A 22,236-nucleotide genomic window follows, 5' to 3' on the forward strand; every position below is an offset into this window, starting at 1 on the left:
GTCTATTTTATGTTGAATGTATATAATAAGTCAAAGTAATGTTTCATTACGCCAAAAGAATATAGATTTAAACAGATATAAAAACAAATCTAAAATAGTGATGAAGAAATGAAGGGGCAAGCTTGTAGTGGGGTCCCAAAGTCTGAGACCACATTGAAAATCTGAGACTCAAAATCAAATTTTAAACTGTTGTAAGTTTTGAAAATTTAGAACAAAGAAAGGTTGACATATTTGAGATTCTGCACTATTTCTAGGTCAACTAATCAAATGTAAGCAAATTTGTGAGAGTGGCCATATTAACTACTTTGTACAAATGTTTAATTTCCTCTTTGAAGATGAAGATGCTCCTTGGAACATTCACAAATGATAGCCTCATCCACACTAATCTGTTTTCAGTTTCTTAATGTCATAGTTTTCCAAAGTAGGCCTAAGCGGTAATGGAGAGTGTTTTCTGTTCTAGTGTGGAAGAGAGGTGAAATCAATGCGTTTTTAAATGAAAACATATTAGTGTGGACGCAGCCTCAGCAAGACTGAAATTTGTAAATTTTTTACCTTCCAATTCTGTTATTGGTAATTGTTGATCAAAAGAAATTTTTCCAATGTAATAAGAATGGTTTTGTTTATATGAGCGGTACAAGATTTTGTGACTTTTCCCCCACTTGCCATCTCAAAATATAAAAAAAAATTGGATTGATTCGATAAGACTAAGTGGTCATAAAAAAATAAACCTTTGCTGTTTGTGGTCAAAAATTGACCGACTAAAGGAAATGAAGGAGATGAAAAAAATAAGCAATTTTTTTATTTGTCAAATGCAATATAAAAATCAGCCACAATGCAGAAAAAACACCCACAGAACCCTCTCTCTCTCTCTCTCTCTCTCTCTCTCTCTCTCTCTCTCTCTCTCTCTCTCTCTCTCTCTCTCTCTCTCTCTCTCACACACACACACACACAGAAATGAAAGGTGACACAATAACACAGCTTTCTTTTACGGAGCATTTACAGTATGTGAAATAAAATCTATAAATCAGCCACAATGAACACACACACATATAAATGAGGGAGTAAGACCATAACACACCCACAATGCAGCACACACACTCACTTACACTCAGAAATTTACGGGAGAGACTAACACAGAAGGCACACACACACACGTTGGTGCAGCTATCATTATGAGGACTTTACATAGACATAATGATTTTTATATTGTATGAACTATAGATTTTATCCCCTAACCCTAAACATAATCCTCACAAAAATCTTTCTGCATTTTACATTTTCAATCAGTTTTTTAAGTGATTTGAATTATGGGGACACTGGAAATGTCCTCATAAACCACATTTATATTACACTATTCTTATAAATACCAGTTTTTAATCTTAAAAAATGTCCTCTTACACCACCCAAACACACACACACACACCCACAAACAGAGAGAGCAAAGTCTGAGTCTTCTCTTTTATGCACTACTAGACGTTTTTGTCCATCACTGTTCATTTCTGTTTATAATTGTTAATTTTCTTGACATTACTATTAATATAATTTATTACATTTTGATGTTTGGTAACAAAATAATTCGTTTATGTCCTCTCTTTGTAACACCAGGTTAGGTTTGACTGTAAGCATAATGTGACATTATTGCAAAAGCTGACACCTCAAAACAGTTTAAAGCACAAAGATGATAAATCTTGACAAATAATAGTTTAAAACGCATAAGTTGTGATAAAATTTTTAGTTACTACACAGTAGGTGGCTGCATAGAAAACTGCAGCCATCTACTTGCTATTATTGTCCTAACAAGATTTTCAAGTCATGTTTTTTCTTTTTTCACCAGATGGCAGTAATCTGCCCCAATACATGACACGTTCTCTTATAAACTTCATATTTCAACTTATAGAAGTGAAAGTTTTTACTGTTTTGAGTTAAATAAATTTGCTTATTTGCATATGCAATGAATGATAAATAATATCTAAAGATCTTAAAGTAATTAAGATCTTTAAAAAAAATACATAAAATCCCCAAATAATGCATAATTTGTTCCATAATTCAGGGAAGGAGAAATGTCATAATTTCTTTAAGAAATAAAGAAAAGAAGTTACACCTGTAATGTGTACGGTCAAGAATGTCAGCAAACAGCAAAGTAGGCGTTTCTAATTGAACAGAATATGAGTGCTAACTGAAATTTTTACTAAAATTGTTATGCTGATAAAATAATGTGCAAGGTAAGATTTATTGAATTTGAAATGCCAAATTGCATTTTCACGAGTGATCTGAGTTTTGGACCCCACTGTATAGGCCAACTACACCATTTTCTGCAGAACAAAGATATTAATGAGAAACTTAATCTTGGTTGTGCAAATGTTTTATTTCAAAAAAACATTTCCATGACTTTATGAATTGTATACATGCTTTACACATGCACATAAATATTTAGTCTGTAAAAGGGATGGATGAGGTGATCCTTATGAACAAATGAGTCTTCTGAGGTGGAGCTCCTCTTTGTAATGCTGTTGGTAGTGGTGTGGTGCCACCCTGGTGTTGTGAAATAGCCGGCTTATCCCGGACGTGTGACATCGGCCTGATTCACAACACCAGCTGCAGCACACACACCTTCCACACCAGTCTGAGTGGTGCGAAGATGAATCTTTGTCTTCCATGTCTTCTTTCAGAACAGAGTTCCTGTCCAACATGTCTGACATACTGTAACAACATCCGAGTTCTCACACTCCAGCGAATTTCCATTTCTTTTCCATTGATAGAAGACTTGAAAAATCATTCAACTTAGCTGACAGACCATTTGGCAAATAAAACAATTTGTGAACCATTTTGACCGGTTCATAGCAAAGAACGTCAAAATACAAATCAAATATCACTATAGTTTGCAAGCAGGTTTTACTCTACACATGCGCAATACACAAAGCATAACTATAAAGCATAGCAATTTCATAACTTAAGATTGTATTATTTTCCATGACCTGTCTGTGCACAAAAAACAAACTTTTCCCCATGATCATGGTAACTGTAGAATATACAGTGAATTATATCAAGACTAGATTATTTTATGCTGAAGACATTTAGTTTAAGACTGAACTGCAGTGTAGACAAAGTTTTTATTATTCCCCATTGTACCGAAGAATGGTTTTAATTGGAGTAATTCCAGCATCTTAAATTTAGAACAGTGGATTGTAAATCACAGATATCCAGATGCTAACAGTTAAAAATGCAAAGCAGAGCTTAGGAGCTGAAGCAGAAGCAGATACTGCAGTCGGGTGTGACGAAGCCAACATGTCCATCTGTGTGCTCTACGGGCATTTCCTCCATAACCCACCATCTGCTGAGAGAATCAGTGTCACATACACACTACTGCTCTCTAACTCTCTTTGAAAAGGGCTTCAAATCTACCCTGGCAGGCCACTTATTTGCACAGTAAGTTTGTTTCACAAGCTAGTTTTTGATGATGAATGCATAAGTGAAAATGCCAGAGCATTAAGTACAGAGCATACCATTTCATAGCCACCAAATTTGTTCGTTGACTAATCTCCAGGGGCAGATCATGGTCCCACAAGGCTCCAGGGCACATGCCCTTGGAAGCCCACCTGCCACTGCCCCTAGTGCAGACCCCTTGTCCAACATTAAGTTTTAAGGGTGATTTGGTTAACAAATTTAGGAAACACATGTTTTGGTGAGCAAACATTAGACAAAAAAATAAAAGTCTATATGAATCATAAGCATCTAACATGAATTCTGTGAACAGTATTTGAATAACAATGTTTGAACTCCCTCTTAATCATGCACCAATGGTCAGCTCATGTGGCCCTAAGGCTTTGGAGCTCAGGGGAAACGAGCCCAGTAATTCAGCCCTGCTAATCTCATTGTTTGCAATACCATAAAATAATATCTGATCTACAAATCAATTGTTTGAGACTGGATATCATGAGGTATAAAATGGTAATCATGTATTTGCTTAGCCTCAAATAACTTTTAATATATGACTTTGGCTTTAAAATAATTAATGCATGCAACTAAAATGAACATACTGGGAGGGGAAAAACAAAGATGACACTTCAAATTAAAACTAACTTTTTAAACTAAAACTAAACTAAGGTTTATGATGAACAGGAAACAGAAACAAAATAGAACTGAAAATTTCTCTTTTATTATTTAAAAAAAGAAGAAAAAAATACAAATAAATCAACACCAAATGATGGTGAAATGAGGATAATGAAAGAGTTGCTGGACAAGACAGGATAGGTAGGGTAGGTGGGTCTCAGTTCATTAGAACCTCCATCTGAACAAGCCTGGCATTGGTATCTCCAGCCATCCGATACGGAATCATCCCAGCAAACGTGATCAGTGCCCGAGCCTGACAGCGCAGAAGCTGCAGATAAAAGCAGGCAAATACAAATACAAAGGCATGACTTCAAGCAGGTGATTCTAACAGAACAAAATGGAAAGAAGCTCATCTCATAAATCAGGATTAACAGGAAGTCATAACAGTCATGTCCAATGTCAGTCATGGATAGTCATGTCTAATGTTCAATGAACAAGACAATGCAGTTTGGATATAGGAGGCTTTAGAGTATTGGAAAACATGTACACAAAGTATAAATTCATACATTATTGGACCCAGAATTGGCTTCACATTTGAATAAGCAATGATCATGAGGGTTTTATCGTAGAGAACACTGTCTTCTTACTGTGTCTCGGTCATCTAGGGTACGCTGTGGTCTTCCTGGTGTGCCTGCTGTAGCCCCCTTTAGACGCTTGTACTGCGTGAACAGAATATTCATTGTGGCGAGAAGAACCTCAGACAAATTATGTCGGACCTGTAGAAAGGTTAAACACAATGGAGAGAATGTCACATGAATAAAGGCTGCCATTCCAAGTATTACAAATCTCACATCTCAGATCAGTTCCAGTCGGATCTCTTACTTCATCGCTAAAATTTCTAAAGGCAGCAACCCGCTCCTCAACACTGTCCTGACTTAAAGGAACCAGCTTCAGTCTCTCAATCACCTGATTAAGAGTAACAGAAAAAGAGAGCTGTAATTGGTTAAACACAGCAGGATTGAGCAATGGTCTGTAGGGGTTTTACTCCTGCAGGAACTTACATCATAGGCTCGATCAATGTGGCCAGCGTGGTACTCATCAAAGAACGTCATTAGGTCCAGAAGCAGGTAGAAGGTGCTATCTACAGACTTTTCCCCAGCTATACCATTAGCACGGTATCTGTAACCACAGAAATACAAGGTACCATTTGGTGTTGATCAATGAAATCTACAGGACCAAAATACTATGATTCGCCACAAATCCCACCATGGAGGTTTATGATGCAAATAAACTATGCAGTGCAGTGGTTCTCAACAGCTATTACTTCAGGACCTAGATTTTACATTGGGCATCAAGTAGCATCTCAACTCAGAACCAAAACTGATTATCATACAAAAGATAACAAAACTGTCCTAAAGATCTAACACTGAAATGTACGATTACCAGTTTCGAGCATTAGGGCATGTCATGAAACCTGTCCATGTTGGCATTAGCCTAATTTGGATAGCTTCTACCAAAGTAAAGATGAATTTGGCACAGATTACAACATTTAACATCAACAAAAAAAAAATATGTGAAGTGTTTCTCACTTTAAAAGCAGATTTATTTTGCTATCTAACGACGTATGATTATATGGTTGGTTGCATTTAGCATTGTTTTTTCCCTGCTGACCATGACATTATGAAGACATTTGTGCAACACATTTTGTAATCATGACCTACCAGTTACGAATCACTGATACGGAGTAACAATAACGGGGCCTATGTACCACTTTATTGTTTAAATGGTAAATCCTCACCGTTCAGCAATAGCCACCGCCATGTTCTTGAGTCGCTCTTTGTTAGACTGGGGTTCGCTGACTTGAGCAATTACTGGACTCAACAATCTGTTAATCAGCTCCAGAACTTTATCAGGGTTCTGATGCAGAAAGAAAAGAGGTTTTAGATTCCATGTATAGACCAGGGACTGAAAACTTTCCAAGGAACGACAAACGAACACATTTTTTGCAGAACATAACCGAAAATGGGAACGAAGTCCCTTTCAATTGTTACGGTTTGAAAACGTTATTTTTTAAATGTTGGTAATCGGTTAATTGCATTCTGATAATTCTTTTCATGACACCAAAGTCTAAAAGTCTCTTTATTACAGAACATTTTTGGAATTACACCACTTCCTGTTGTCCAAAATATGAGGCTTCTCTCTTTTTGGTAGAACATGATTAGCATGTGCTTTGATCCTGAAGGAAATTTTCTTTGCTTATTGCACATGCTGAAGACCTTTTAGACAACTACATATAATTACTATAAATACATGCACGGTTAATCCTAAAACAAATAAAATAATGAGTTAAAAAGTCAATTTCTCTGTTTTTACTGAATTATTGTTAGATATGATGCATTGATTCAGATTTTTGCTGCCGGGTTCTGAACAAAAATCAGATCTGTTATTAAATTGTTAAAATAAACTAGCAATTACATATTTAAAATAAAGTAATTTGGACTGCATAAGATGACGTTTAGTCCAAACACACCCAAGCAGTGTGTTCATGCATGCAGGAGAGAGACATTTAGTTTAGATGGCCAGATGTGTTTTTGAAATATTTTATGGGATATTTTTTATATTAAGAATACATTTATTGAAAAGATTTTATTTTAAATAGGAAACGGTATACTTTGCTTATGATTTCTATGCTGATAATTACCCCACAACTTGCTTATCACTTATTTTATTTTTTTTGATGAGGCAAGTCCCTTATTCTGAGCACATTTTTCAAGATAGGTCCCTTTTTTTTCTTGAGATCTGGTAACACTGCAACTGGTACATTCCCACCCTTAGCATAGAGTACATTTTTAAAAAGAAAGTTATTAACAGTTCTTTATTTTTATTCTAATCGTTTAACAGTTGCAAAAGGAGGCAGCAGAACGCTTGTGCCGGAACAAAATACAGTCTCTGCTCAAAACGAACCATAATTAATAATTGTTTTGCAACACTGGTATAGACATCAACTCTCAGATCCCAGCCTAATAAACCCAGCAGCATGTCAAGACTAAGCTTACCTTGGCTAACTCATACAGTTTAACAGCCTCCTCAAACAACCCCTTGTTCTCAGCCTCCAAGGCTACTTTAGTGATGATGGCCTGTGTGTCTCCAGCGAACTTGTCAATCACGCCGGGCTGAAGGGATTCATACAAAAACTGCTTAGAGCTCAGCAAGACTTTGAATGCACAATTGTGTTGTCAAATGGGATTGAGCATGAAAGGGCAGACTGTGTTGTAAAGGCCTTTGAGACAATAGAACATTCTACAGAATCCTGTAAAGTCGAATAAGGAAAATAATGAACGAGTCTGTGCACAATGACTTGAAATAAGTTACTGAGAAAGAACAGTGGCACGTTCAAAGCCAGTCTTCAAGTCATACTGCTAGTAAGGTGACATCTAATTAGACGAACACAAAAGCTTCCAACATACCTTTCTGCTGCCATCTTTTTCAAGTCTTCCAAGAAGCATATCAAACTACAGAAAGACAGCGTTAAGTATTGACAGATATTATGTAATAGTAATAATATTAATTAGCATGCAGAATATCTTCCTTCAATAAGAATTTTTACCTCCCGACTCTCGATGACCAGCTCGCTGACACAGCGCATAAACATGTTTTCTCCTTGGCTGTCCTTCTCATTCCTGTGACCAATCAGAGAACAGGACATCAACGATTGCAAGTTCTCAGTCAGTAATTACACCATTTGTAGCATGAAAGCACTTTCACCAGTGAAAGAGCGTGTTCACTTTATGATACACATACAAACCCAAAGATAAAAAACTTTTAGAAGATCAACGGTTTCCTTTTTGTAACAATAGCTGCGAGGTCTCTTAAACAATAGGGCGAGTTACCACTGAATTCTCAGTGTGCATGGAACGGGTTTAATTATTCATGGGTCATTCGTGGAAGGTTCAGAGTAATTCATGACAACTTAATCACTTCTTGGAGAGGGATTTCAACTCCAATTTTCAGAGAAATTGAAATGACTTTCAGTTCAGCCACTGATCAAACAAAAACAGAATCTGATCTAAGAATAGGTTCTGTGTATCTTAAGTATAGATTTGTTAACAGCTGAGAAAGACAACTGATTTGAGATCAGATGTTGTATTGTTACCAATATGACCCCAGAATGAAGGTGAATGAGAGATTTACATTTTCAAGAATTTTTCATAATCGATTGTCTTTCCAATTAACAATGACTTAACGGTTAATGTTAATACCAACTATGTGCCCACTAATATAGCATACTTTTCAATACATATAATTCAACTGTATTTTCATATATTTAGATAATGTTATAAGAATTTAATTAAATTCACTGTAATTATTATAATTAATATTAATAAAAAAAATATTGAAACGACTCCACATGCTGTGGAATAGCTTGCATGATTGTTGATCATGAGCTGCCATAGGGCGAGCATACCGCAGGAAGTAGAAGTACTGCAGGGCCTCTCGAGGGTCAGTGGACTCAAACTTTCGGGTGTAGAGCATAAGCAGCCTGATGAAGTTTAGCCGTCGCACCATTGGAGGATCTCCTGCCTCCTGACTCACTGAAAGCAAGATATCAGAAATCTCTTTAGAAAGATAATTTATCAGTGAATCTAAATAACTGTAATGTTAATACAAGTAGTCCGCACTATACTTCAGAGAACACAAACATTTGAATAGTGGCTTACAAAGTTGTGCACTCTGGCCCGATGATTTGAGTAGCAGTCTGAGTTCATATAGAACCAAAGCTACATGGACGGCGTGGCTGCGCAGACGTTCCACTCGGAAGAGGAACGCTATGGCCGCCTCGAACTGCGCAGTCAGGAAAAGCACCTGGAAGTAAAGGAAGGGCTGGTGGCTAGCCGAAAAATGAGATTCACCTGCAAAAAACAATTAAAACAGTGTCCTACTAAAGCCACAACACCTTTACAAACACATTTATGAGTCTTTGGAATAATCAGAAACCACTTGCAGAAAAATCGAAATAACAACATGCATATGCAAATGTAGCCTATAATGATTTGTTACTTAAGGAATTTAAATGTTTCTTTAAGCAAGTAATGGGTTCTGCATAAATCTTCCTCAGCTGTGGAGTGATTAAATAGGCTGTTTCATTCCCATTTGCATGTGTTGATATAATCCCTTCTCATTTAAATTGCGGTTAAAACTGACGTCTTAAAACAGCATTGAAAAGACCTGCTGCGACTTTGCATGGAGCGTAATGGCAGCGCAGCTGGGAGTGGAGTTGTCTTATCAGCGAGAGAGGGAGTCTTTAATGTGGTGTACTGCAGGAGCACTGGAGAGATAAGACTGACTCATCAGGCAGGTGGTAGAAACTAAGTGGATGCCTTTTTAAAATTGGGCAGGGAGAAGTTTAAGCTGTGAGAAAACAGCACAATGACATGCACTTTTATCTGGGCTAGACACACTAGCAGAAACTGAATAGGGGTTTTGCATACCGACAAACTTCCTAATCTTTCAAATACCCATTTAAAATCTCTTCCGCCAGGACTGAAGAGAATCTACAGATAAACAAGATGATTTATTTGCTTTATTGAATGATTTGAGTTTTCCTCTTATGAAGCCACTTGATTAATAGAGCCGAGATCTCTCCCAATGCATTGTTAGGACAAGATTCTGTCAACATATTGTAACTATAATATTATTTTCTAGTGTCTGACTAATATATTGGCCAGGCTAATGAATCAATGATAACTCTGCCTGGTTACCAAATTCTTCTTGAGTCAGTGACAAAATCTACCGACAGCAATGTCAATGGATAAAGCACATTTTCTGATTTCTAATTTATTAATTTTTTGGTGAATTTTGAGTAAAAAAAAGTCAAATATTTCAATTGACTAAATACCACAACTGTGCTTATTTGATTAGTGATCTGGAAATGTCCTTTTTATTTTGTAATAATTTCACGTCATTGTTTCTATTACTTCCAGGTTTTCAATGTGGACCTTTTAACCTCACTGTATATAGGCATTATTTTGCCCATCGCTGCTCTCTAGATATTAGCATCATTAATTGAAAAACCCACTTGGTTGATCACTATTATTTACTGTTAAAAAATAACTCACCGTAGTCCTCCAGTAGTTGCTTTTGAAACTGGGCCAATGTCATTCTGTCCTGAGGAGAACTGCTGCCATCCTCATCAAAACACACTTGATTTAGCTGGAAGAGACGAAGGACAGTTCAAAATAATCAGTTGTGGAATCAGTGCTAAATCTATTCATATCTCTTAAGAGCACAATCGTTATCCAAACTTAGGCTGGATGTACACGGTGCAAGTTCTGACACTCAGTATGTCGTAAGCCCCCTGCACGTTACGAGTCAGTTTGTCTGATAATCGTATAGATGCAGTGGTACACATCATGACTATATGACCAGGGGAATTCTGACGTAATCACATGGATTTTCATGCTAGTTATCATAATAAAATAAGGAGGCAATTTCTTTCCATGTAGCAGTAACAGTTTGTGATTTAAAAATAAAAAAAACGAAGACAACTGGTAGGGCCAGGGGATGTGTTAACTGAAAACTCATCATCATTTAACTTTTTTGTTTTTTAAATTGACAATTATTTTAAATGCTCTCCAACATTTGAAAGATTCAGATTTCAAGGGTAGGCTGTCTTATTTCATGACTGTATACATCAATCATTACAGCAGTGTGTTACTGCCAGTTACTGCATGATAATAGAGTCCACCAAAAGTTCAAGATTAAAAAGTGAGCAAAATCGCCAGATCATTTCTGCCACTTGCAGTATATCTAATATACCTAACTAATTTGAAGCTGAAGAATGTAATTTATGCACTTCTTACACCACCGAATAGAAACAATGTTTCAAACAGATTTCTGATTATGCCCCTCGTCTGCTGTTGTTCAAACAGTCAGATAGTCCCACCCCCAACTGAACAGCCCCGACCGACGGTGAGAACACACATACACGCCATTGGTTGAGTAACGTTGTTGGGTGGGGTATAAGCGGGTCGCTCGAAACAAATACAGGAATTTTTATAGCATTACAGAGACACCGTGTTTATAGTTTTTCAAGAAAATAAACAATGAATGGCTGATTATAGTTGTCTCTGCATATTAAGCTGGAATAGACAAAAGCATTTTAACACAGAGAAAGTTACATACCTCAGCTTTAAACTCAACTGAAGCAATATCTATAGTAGAAAATCAAATATACTGTACTTCCACAAGATGAGAACAACATCCGTGGGAGTCTTTGGATTTTTTTTATTGCGTTTGTGTTTATAAGCGATGCATGCTCACATCTGCAACAAGGCCTATATCAGTGACCAGAGGACCTCTCACCTTGAGCCACAAGTAGTCTTCCGTCTTATCAGCTACCTCTCCATGGTTGTCAGCAATGTCGCATTTGCCGATGAGGCAGTAGACGGCGCGCTTGTAAGGGTCTGCGCTGTTCCTCAGCACACGACGGTAATGAAGCCGCAGTTTATTCTCTGTAGCTGGAGACAGACTGAAAAAAAAAAACAAAAAAAAAAAAAACAGCACACTGGTTTAATACATAGCAGATTTACTCAACTGAATGAATAGATCTATTCCAAATCCTAGTGAGCTGCTTCATTGCCTACTGCCTACACAGTCAGCTACCTTCTATGGCAGCATCTTTACTGGAATGGAACCTCTTAAGTAACTGATTTGGAACCGATTTCACTCAGCACGTCACATAGCATTAAGGACAGCCTTTTACCAGAGAGATAAAAGCAATGTTCCCCTAGAATTTGGCTCAAACGAGATGTCTTGGGAGGCAGAATAATTCTTGCCTACCCTTTGGAACAGCCTTCAAATACTATGGACACAGCTCCTTAGGTTTTGGGGCAGAGCATTTCAGTACATAGACAAAGACTCATATTATAAAACAAGATTCATATAACAACCTTTGGAATATGTTTGGCATAGGGAGAAAGAGCAAGCTAGGTCAAGTGCATAAGAGAATGAGAGGGAGTTACCAAAATCAGACAAGCAATATTTCTCTCAGGATGTGATCTAGTTTTCTGGGGTGTGTGTATGAGTGTTCTCACCGTCGGTCGGGGCTGTTCATGTATTCCTGAAACCAGATCTTAAAGTCACCCAGCTGATGCTGTGCCCTGTTCACCACTTGCATAGCAGCAGGGAGATCTCCACAGCGCAGGCAGAAATAGATCAGTGCCCACACTGGATGTCCCTCCACCTCGCCATCCTGTTACACACACACGGTTTATCTTCAGGTCACACTGCCTCCATTTACTCCCTTTTTTACATTCAAGCCTGAAATAAGCAGCTTATTTGCCCATGCAAGGAGAAACCACTGCGGTTATCTAAACTACATCGTGCCACATTCAGAGTAATTTACTCTAGAGTATCTGCAGCGATGGCATCTAGCATGACGCAGTGCTGTCTGAGCTGTGTAGGAATTTTGCTGCAGTACCTGCATGCCTGGCAGTGGGGTCGTCAGCTTGATGTTCAGAAAGCTGCATACCAGCTGATAAGTGCCAGGTATGCCGCCCAACTGAGCCTGGTGCAGGTTCCCAAACACGGTCACCATAGTGTAATTTTTATAGCTGCACAAGGGGGAAACGGGTCAGTTTAGACAAAGGGGTTTTCATTGGATACAATTTTATTTTATTTTTTTTTTTAATTGTACAGGATTTTCCAGCCAATTTCCATAATAAGCTGTTAGTTTTTGTTTGTCTCTAAACCTGGGGCACCCATTGGTGGATAAAAAAAAAAAATGGAGCAAGTTGCATTTGATATAAAATGTTGCATTTCAAGCCTGGCCTATATCAACATGTGTATAGTACCTTATTAACGTATTCACAGACTTTTTTGCTTACACAAAGCCATAAACATAGTTTGTCATATAGAGTCATATATTTACTTATTACAACTTAATACATTTAAAAGTGAGAGAGACAATGAAACATTTTTGAACTTCAGCTACTTTAAATTAGTTTTGGTTTAAGATAACTTTTTATTTTCTACAAATAAAAAGGTTGAAATAATTGGAGGCACCCCACAGATTTGCTGCAGACCCCCTGCTCTCATCAAAGACTCTGTTGCATTTCTCCATTGGTTTCTGCCCTTTCTCTCACCTGTTCTCCAAGAACTGCAGGGCTTGTCTGACAAAAGCCATCTGCATGTCCACAGACACTCGACTCTTCAGTGTGTCTTTTGCAGGAACCAAGAGAACATCTGTCATCTGCTTCACCATGAGCCACATGTCTGACACATTCTACAAACACATGCATAAATTACTTTAAAAGGATCATTATCTAGCTTATTAACTCCAATAAAAATGTATTTCTAGGAGAAAAAAAATATATAAAAACAGAACTGGGTGGCTAAAATATTTGTCAAAATATTTATGTATTTTTTCTGAAATTCCTATTAAAATGTATTAAAGGCATAAAATGGAAGATCCATCATTTTGATCAAACAGCCATTCTAGCCAAGTAGAATCCAAATGTTATTGTATGAACTGAAACAGTAAAAATCTAGTAATAAATATTCAAAGCTGGTTTTACATACAGTTTTTCACTAAATGAACACATGAAGTAATGATATTTATTGGTTTTTATTTATTATGCACCAATATAACAATAAATGATAATAAACAGAGATATAGCCTACATATACAGTATTTTTGCTAAAACATTTAAAATACATGAAAAATGCAAAAGGGGGACTATCATTAATATTTTTGAGTTATGCAAACAAATAATTGAGTTTGAGTTTTAAAACATTTGATTGAAACAGACAGTTAGAACTGATTCATGGAAATTAATACATTTTGCCTATTCTAACAGTTTTTGATGCTGTTGATTAAATCGGAGTTGCTAACATAGTCTAAACCCTCTCATATTCTAGACAAGGACCACCAAAATATAAATCTTAGGAAATGTGATGGCCCTATTAAGAACACAAAGACTAAATGCTAAAGCCATTCAGATAGAGACAAAATGTGACGTACCTTATCATCCAGGCTGTTAGCCACTGAGGCAAAGAGATCTCCCAGATTGGGCTGAATATGCCCATTTACTATCTTCTCATTGAAGATGTAGATCTAAAAGGCAGGAGGGGAAATGCTCAATAAGAATGGAGATGATCAATGATTGGTTGTTGTCTAAGAACAAGTTCTGGACATTAGGATGCACTATGATCTGGAGGTGACGTGATGGATGACAAAAAACAAAACAAAGAGGATGAAAATGTTCAGAAGGTCTTCGAAAAAAAGAGTAAAAAGACAAGGAGGATGACTCCGCAGGCAATGTGTTGACACATGATGAAAGAAAGAAATCAAGGCAATAGAAGAGAGATGACAAAAAAGGAGAACAAAGGATGAGAGTGAGAAACAACCATTCCCTTTGTGGATAGATTGTGTGCTTACCCATCATGCTTCTTTCCAGCCAATCAATCTTTTGAATCAATCGTGCTTGGCTCGCAAAACACAACCCATTTATTCTTGTGTCTAACTAACTAAGCGAGAATAACCAAAGCCGAGAGCCAAGCTAGACTTAAATAAAGGAGCTGTGATGCCTGTGGTTTATTAAAAATATCTAGGATTCATAAATAACAAGGGATTCATGATATATTGGTGACTAGATTGTAAATGTTTTTTCATATTGTTGGCATAATTAGGTTGATATTGGAAGCAGATAATAACGTGAAATATTTTTATTTTAAATTTTCTCCATGTCATGTATAAACTGTTATCCATCTTGTCTACTGCACAATACACTCACTGAGCACTTTATAAGGAACACCTGTACATCTATTTACTCATGAGATTATCTAATTGCCAATTGTATGGCAGCAGTGCAGTGCATAATATCATCCACATATGGATCATGAGCTTATTTAATACACACATCAACCATCAGATGGGGAAAAAATGTGTTTGCAGTGATTTCGACCGTGGCATGATTGTTGGTGCCAGATGGGCTGGTTTGAGTATTTCTGTAACTGCTGATCTCCTGGGATTTCCACACACAACAGTCTCTAGAATTTACTCAGAATGGTGCCAAAAACAAAAAACATTTTGTGAGCGGCAGTTCTGTGGACAGAGACGCCTTGACGATGAGAGAGGTCAACGGAGAATGGCCAACATCGGACACTTCATTAGGACCATAGTGTTCCTAATTAAGTGCTCAGTGAGTGTAGATGTTGTATACTTGTGGCTCTTTACAAACCTGTCTGCTATAGGCAACTTCCACACTGTCCAGCGCGCTCCGTCCTGGAACTCTGACCTCACTCACAAAGCTGAGCTGTGTAGGTGAACACAAAGCAAAAGCCTTGTTAACACACAAACAAGGATGTCTACACAACAAGGCCGTATTAATATTCTCTTTGAGTGTATGTGTATATGTATATGTGTGCCTTTAAAAATGTGGGTTTGACAAGTGCACAAGCCTGCATTTATCTCTGAAAGTTGTTTTTAATCCAAACACAGTGACCAATGTTGTGTGAAGCTATTGTGAGGAACATAACTTGCACTTAAGAGCATATAGTTCACGTGTGTGTGTATGCACAAAATTAAAATATTCTATACGAATAGGAATTTAGCCTAAAGAAATTTTAAAAAGTAATAAATAAATGCACATTTTTTTTTTTATTGAAATTGAGCTTATTGTTTTTATCCCCAAACATGACACCTAAACATCACATTTTACATTCAACATTATTTAACATGTTTATTAATTCATTTTCATAGTAGAGAGGGTTGACAGGTCTCCACAATGCAAGTGATTTTAGGTTTTACTCTCCTTGTCTGGACAATTGGTCCCCACAATGTAGGCAAAACCTAATACACACACCCACTCTCATACACGCTATACACACACTTACACATTCCCCGGTAGTAAAATTCTGTGAATAGCCGGGCAAGAAAACCATTGAGGCATTGTAGTTTGTGTGACTATGCGGCAGGAAAGGGCAACTCAGGCTGGTGGTACAGGGAAGAGTGAGCTCCTGGCATAGGATGTGAACAGCAGGTCACACATGGAAAATTTAACTGCTGTTTAATAATTAAAGCAGCGGGACAGCAGTCAAAAATCTCCAAGAGCATGGAAACACGCATGCATGTGTGTCCAAATACACACAAACTCTAGTCTCATTTCCTTTATTGGACAACAAAAGAGAGGGCAGGCATAAAAACTAAAGAATAATACAATATGTTTTGTATTTTCAAAAAGGATGTTATTGTTTGGCGTATACACACTATTGCTCCAATTGAGGACATAAAAGAGAAACATGCGGTTTTTGTGTATATATTATTCAGAGGAGTGCTTGTCATCTTCAATGTTTCATGTTTTCTTCATCCTGCTCTCATGCTCACCTCTCCATTTTTTGACAGCAAAGATTGTGAAGCTTTTTTTATGAATAATACCTTCTAAAAGAAGCCAATGTCATATCATCTTACTGTCACGTGACCAAATTTGTATTTTCTGCATGCTACAAACATCTATATGTAAACATCCAACAAGGAGCTCATTACATGAAGAAATTCAATTTCTCTTTAAAAACATCTATATCTAGTGGTTTGCAATCTCTTACACATATTTAAAAAATAATGTAAATAATAAAATGCAACTACCCACATAATTGTATGCAGTAACTACATAAAACCAAAATCAGGTTTTATACAATGACCTGTCATGTGACAGATGGGTTTGGCTCAACTATGCTCAGATTAAGAGAAAACGGAGTAACTTTTGCACACTTTTCGCCAGTTCGTGTTAATAATACTACATTTTATTTTTTGATTTTAAAGGCTTTATTCTTTTGTATATAATAAACAAGTCTGGTATTGGGTTTCGGTCATTTAATGTCCAATGTAAAAGCAATTGAGATACACTGCTCTGATGTTTGAAAAAAGAAGCTTAAAGAAAAGCTGTTGCCAGATAAGATTTCACTGATGCCGAGATCCAGGCCACACGTAGCCACAGGCTGCATATAACATGCCAAGATATCTGAACACAAGCTGCTCATATGGTAAATGAGAACATTTGTACTTCACAACACAACATGTGTAAGGTTTTTGTGTGCTATCATATCATGTATCATACAAGTGAGGCATATCATTTCTTCCTTGTGTGTGTGTTGTTTTATGTAGTGTGTTGTTTCTCAGACCTCCACATCCTGGCTGAAGTCCAGTGCATCTTCCCCAGCTCCCAGCAGGGTGTGCAACACCCTCTGTTTCACCTGCTCCCACTGCACCAACATAGAATCTCTGTGGTACTCCTCTGCCAACAGAAATGTCTGTGAAAGAGACAGAACAAGGGAGCGAGAGACAGAATGACAGAGAACAGGGGTCAGATTTACAAGAAAACAACCAAAGACAAAAATGTATAGAAAAATGGCAGAATAAAGTAGGGCTTGGGGGAAAAAATTATTAAAAGTATTGCAATAGTTTACCTCATGATACTGTAATAATATTCTCACGGCAAGAATCAATATTTCAGTTACATTTTTCAAATCATATTTTTAGGTAAAAGGAAACCACTATTTACAGCAAGTCTGTGAAAATCGAAAACTGTAGCATTGGGTCAACGCACACGTAATTAATTATATTCTATCAAAATCCAAACTCAGAACGTGCAAAGAATGTAACTGCAAAAAGCAATGAAGGCCAATAGAGATAAGGGAAACAATTGAGTAATAGATAATATCACAGTTTGAATAACTAAACTAAACATTAGACATGTGCTGGTATTCGGTATTACAGTATATTGTGATAATACAGTATTGCGCGATAAAGGTTTAAGCAATTGTCACGATATGAAAAATGTATACTGGCACGTACCAACTAAACCAGGACAAATCACAATATTATCCAGATATTGATATAATATCGGAGTCCCACCCCTAGAATAAAGAGTAATATGTAAAAGACAGAAACCCCTAAGTAAATATATAGCTTACTCAATATGTGACGCATAAAAATAGTGGAGTAAGAAGAGAGCAGGTTGGATTTGGGAGTGCTAATGGCTACAACTATCATCACCCATTCCCCCAATCCCACCCCAGCCACCGCTCTGAGGGAGAAGGAATGAGAGCTGGGCCTAGGGAGCATCAAACTGGGTCTGGGCTACTAAAGCCTGGCTGCATGGAGGCCGTGCTAATGGAACTATGCCGCTATCTGGGTCTGCCTTCATGCTTACTACGGATTTAGCCCGTACCCTGATTGAATCCAAAGACCTTTCGTCTATTTTACTCAGTCCCGATGGATCAATGTGAGATAATTGCAAGCATTCTAATTAAAAAAGCTTCTGAACTCTGGAGGAAGAAACTTTGGAGAAGAACGTAATGATGAAGGGAATGAGATGATATCAGCATGACGTACTGAAGTTAATGCTAATCAGGAAACATTTCTAGAGGAAAAGACTGTGGAGGCTTCTTGTTAATAAAACAAAAACACGTTGTTGCACACATTTATTCATGATTTAAGGAGCTAACTTTACCCTGGATTATTTTTCTGGGTTAAAAAAAAGCTATATAATCATCCAGCAATTTAATTAACTCTCATGTAGGGTCCAAAACAAACACTCACCAGGGCCAGTTGTCAAAAAGTTTAATCTGGACCAGAATGATATGGATTTGGAAATCCAATGTTTTGATATCCAGTATCATGTAATCGATCTTTTTGCCGTTTTTTCAAAGCAACATTGGATTGGACCACCCTGATCCAGAAACAAACTTTTCAAGATTACCAAATCCATATTACCAGTGCTCTAAATGGGACTACAGATCACAATGTAGGCTACAAGCTATGTAAAGAACAACAGGTAGAATAGCCAACATGGGGTCACTTAGTGTTTTTTTTTTTGAAGAACAGAAAACAGCACAATAAAACAATACAAATAATCACATCCCATTTTCAATTTCTTTTAAACAGACAGAGCCCTCATCTGACCCACAACAAATAAATAAAACAAACAAATATACATTATTTACATATTCATTGTAGATATTTTGAACACGTGTTTTAAATCATAAAAAGGCTAAAATGTCCCTCTCTGTGTAACATTTATGACACAACTCAGCCTGTTGAAGACCCAGACCAACCTCAGATTGAGAGACTGACTGGACGTGCAATAAGGGATGCAAATGACAGAAACTACTTTTGACTGCTTCATCTCTGATGATTGAGTCATTGTAATAATATACAGTGACAAAATGACTTAATATATTTAAATATATTATTTTTGTTTGATATTGACAGCTGTTTGGGGATTATTTTATGGGGACATTGTCTTACTTTATTGTACTGAATGTCTTAATAGGTAGCTTAATGTCTACTTTATCACTGTAACGGTTAAACAAATTAAGTGCAAAATATAAATACACACACACACACACACACACACACACACACACACACACATATATACACACTACATGATACAAATGTTGTATTAATTTACCAATTTTAAAGTTTTGTGACATTTTGTTCCTGAAATCCACCCTAAATCAACCCTTCTGCTGAGATCAGGGTAATCCTGTTTTTTTTGCATCAAAGGTATTCCAATCCTACTACAAAGTTTTGAACAACACATACTGAAGGTTTGATCCAGATCAAAACCAAGACTGGATTACATGATCTAATCCTATTTCAGAATCCTTTTATTCTTTTGAACAACCCATGTTCAAGATTTTACCCAAACCTTCTGAACAACTGGGCCCAGGTGCCGAAGGCAAAAACAAATTGGCTTTGGCTAGTAAATAAATTAAATCGACAGTACTAGGAACTGTAACATTACATAATTTGCTGGATGGTAAAAAATTATTATCTGAAGACATTGACACACCTTAAGAAAAATAAAAAGCACACCTTGCTTTGTCGTCACGTGAATGTTCGCTCCAGGTATGAATGGCTTCATAGGAATCCGTTGTTTTCATTCAAATGTTATTTGCAGCAAGAAATTGCGGCGGAAATTCGTGTTTGGTGTGCAAAGGCCTTGACTCTCACTGGTATAAGGGACGTATTCAAAGCCACATTAATGGTCTACTAAAAACCTTCAGTAAAGACTCACACATCTAACAAGCTTTTCCTCAGTGGAAAAAAAACCTATATATATATATATTAGATAGAAGGAACAAAATAACAATGCACCTTCACGTTTATGCGATAGGTGCCGTTATACGTGGCTAATAAGACAGATCTATGTTTGTTAAATTTGGTAAATTTGCTCAACCCACTCACCATTAACAGGCGAGGTAAACAGTTAATTTTGGACCCTGTCTGGGAAATCCATAAATTAATCTTGCTGAAGTGCTTGGAAATCTTTTCACGAACCACAAATTTCACCACAGACATTTTGTCACACAGGGGCCATCTATATCGTGAGGTTAACACCTCTTTCCTTGGTGAGGAAATGGTCCTTGGTTCATCTGTACACTGACATCCCTCCTCAGTGAGCGGTTTGATGTCTAGACTAAGAGGATAGACTGAGGGGATATTGACCTGGCAGAGGGCAGCTCTCTTCTGCTGAGAGTGGGATAAAAACAACAGGTGATAGGGCCTGTTTTTACCTCTCTGAGAGTGGCTGAAAAGGCAATAATGAAAAAAAAAAAAAAGAAAAAAAAAAGCGCATTGACCTGAAACGGAGAGAGCTACAACCTTTGGCAACCCTCAGCCTGTCTGTGAAGAGAAAGGAGTCTGCTCAGAAATGTCTGAGCAATATAGGATGTAGTGCACTTAATTTCTCAGGGATCCGACAACTGGTTATCAATTAGCCTAATTTTGCAGTTTGTGATTACAGGATAAAGATTATAAAAAAATAATAATTTTACAGAGATTGCACTCACAAAGTGCAATTGCTAGTCCACAAGCTTAATATAATATTTTAAAGTGAATTATAACTACAAAAAATTGATAGTAAGTACAGAAATGCCTATGACTTTTACGATTTTATCAATTTCCATGACTTACCCAGACCTGGAAATCACAATGTTTAAATTCCCAGATAATTCCAGGTATTCCATGACCACGGTAACCCTGATTACTAAAAGAATGGGTTTGTTGGTTTCTGAAAGTTCTGGTATGGTTTAGTACATTGAGAAATACACTGGATAGAGAGGATGCTTGATAGATTGAGTGGTACGTGAATAAAAGGATATGGATGGATATAGATGTGGTGAGGAAAGACACTCACCCTGCAGCGTGACTCCTCGATGGCAGACAGCAGTGCATTGTCTCTCTCGTTCTTCAGAAAGCCCTGGAACAAGAGACACGGCATGGAAGTTAAACGTACTGCAACCTACTTTCCATTTTTCTGCATTCAGAGCACACGCCCTCTCTCTCTTTCTTTCCTTCCATACATCCTCCAAGACGAAAGTGCCACAGGCCAAAGATGGAGAATTGCCATCATTATCACAATCACTGCTAAAATGAGCTTAGAATCGACCCTGTACAACACTTTCAGTATGCTCGCTCAAAATGGCAGCTCTCGACTGGTCAGAGCTGGTTCAGCAAAGCTGTGGATCAACACTATGTTCTGGAGTGTTTTAAATGTTCTGTGGATGCGAGACAATCCGGCTTGACACAAATACACACAGTAGTTTACACAGGCTACTGATGGATTTGGAAACGTGTAAATCTCAACTACATGTGCAGGGAAGAATATCTGCTTTTACATGTTTTCCATCAAGCCAGACACCACCCAACCTTTTCGAAACACCCACTATGTCCTCATATTACACTGCCTAACCCAGTTAAAACATATAAATACAAAGCCTTAACCCTGGGTAAAATGTTATGCATTACAAATATTGAGGTAACAGATGCTTATATTTAATTATGGGCCATCAGTCTACACATCTTAGTAAAATATCGGCAGTCTTGCCTAGAATGTTATCTTCGTTAGGTCACAGATGGAAAATGCACACATCAGTCGCCTCCACAGATCTAGGAGCTACATTTATAAATATCTGACTAGATTCAAAGTGTGCAAGTAAAGCACCCTGTAAATGTGCGATGAACACTAGTACTTGATGTTAAGATTTAGCTGGGTAACAGACTTATAAAAAACTTATTCATTTTAATTAAACCTGGCAGAAAGATACCAGCAGCTGATCCTGAGGACAGAGAAATCACTGGAATGATATGAAACACACACTCCGAATGGGGGTTGGGAG

At 37.3% G+C, this 22,236-nt stretch overlaps 1 protein-coding gene across 1 annotated transcript in view; it reads right to left on the minus strand.

Annotated features, from left to right (window-relative positions):
- Positions 1-4,140: 4,140 nt before the first annotated feature.
- Positions 4,141-22,236, minus strand: part of LOC127661653 (nuclear pore complex protein Nup93-like) — a 44,875-nt gene continuing 26,779 nt past the window's right edge. Inside the window, exons 4-22 of the mRNA XM_052152467.1 lie at positions 21,255-21,317; positions 17,230-17,358; positions 15,291-15,365; positions 14,072-14,164; positions 13,194-13,333; positions 12,530-12,662; positions 12,144-12,301; positions 11,413-11,578; positions 10,167-10,260; positions 8,769-8,960; positions 8,516-8,642; positions 7,658-7,730; positions 7,518-7,562; positions 7,107-7,223; positions 5,849-5,967; positions 5,112-5,229; positions 4,933-5,016; positions 4,698-4,826; positions 4,141-4,378 (exon numbers count right to left, since the gene is read on the minus strand). Of these exons, the coding sequence (XP_052008427.1) occupies positions 4,268-4,378; positions 4,698-4,826; positions 4,933-5,016; positions 5,112-5,229; positions 5,849-5,967; positions 7,107-7,223; positions 7,518-7,562; positions 7,658-7,730; positions 8,516-8,642; positions 8,769-8,960; positions 10,167-10,260; positions 11,413-11,578; positions 12,144-12,301; positions 12,530-12,662; positions 13,194-13,333; positions 14,072-14,164; positions 15,291-15,365; positions 17,230-17,358; positions 21,255-21,317 (2,166 nt within the window). The 3' untranslated portion in view covers positions 4,141-4,267. The remainder of the gene's footprint in view (positions 4,379-4,697; positions 4,827-4,932; positions 5,017-5,111; positions 5,230-5,848; positions 5,968-7,106; positions 7,224-7,517; positions 7,563-7,657; positions 7,731-8,515; positions 8,643-8,768; positions 8,961-10,166; positions 10,261-11,412; positions 11,579-12,143; positions 12,302-12,529; positions 12,663-13,193; positions 13,334-14,071; positions 14,165-15,290; positions 15,366-17,229; positions 17,359-21,254; positions 21,318-22,236) is intronic.

This window comes from Xyrauchen texanus, chromosome 21 (assembly GCF_025860055.1).
Source record: "Xyrauchen texanus isolate HMW12.3.18 chromosome 21, RBS_HiC_50CHRs, whole genome shotgun sequence".
Taxonomy (NCBI): domain Eukaryota; kingdom Metazoa; phylum Chordata; class Actinopteri; order Cypriniformes; family Catostomidae; genus Xyrauchen; species Xyrauchen texanus.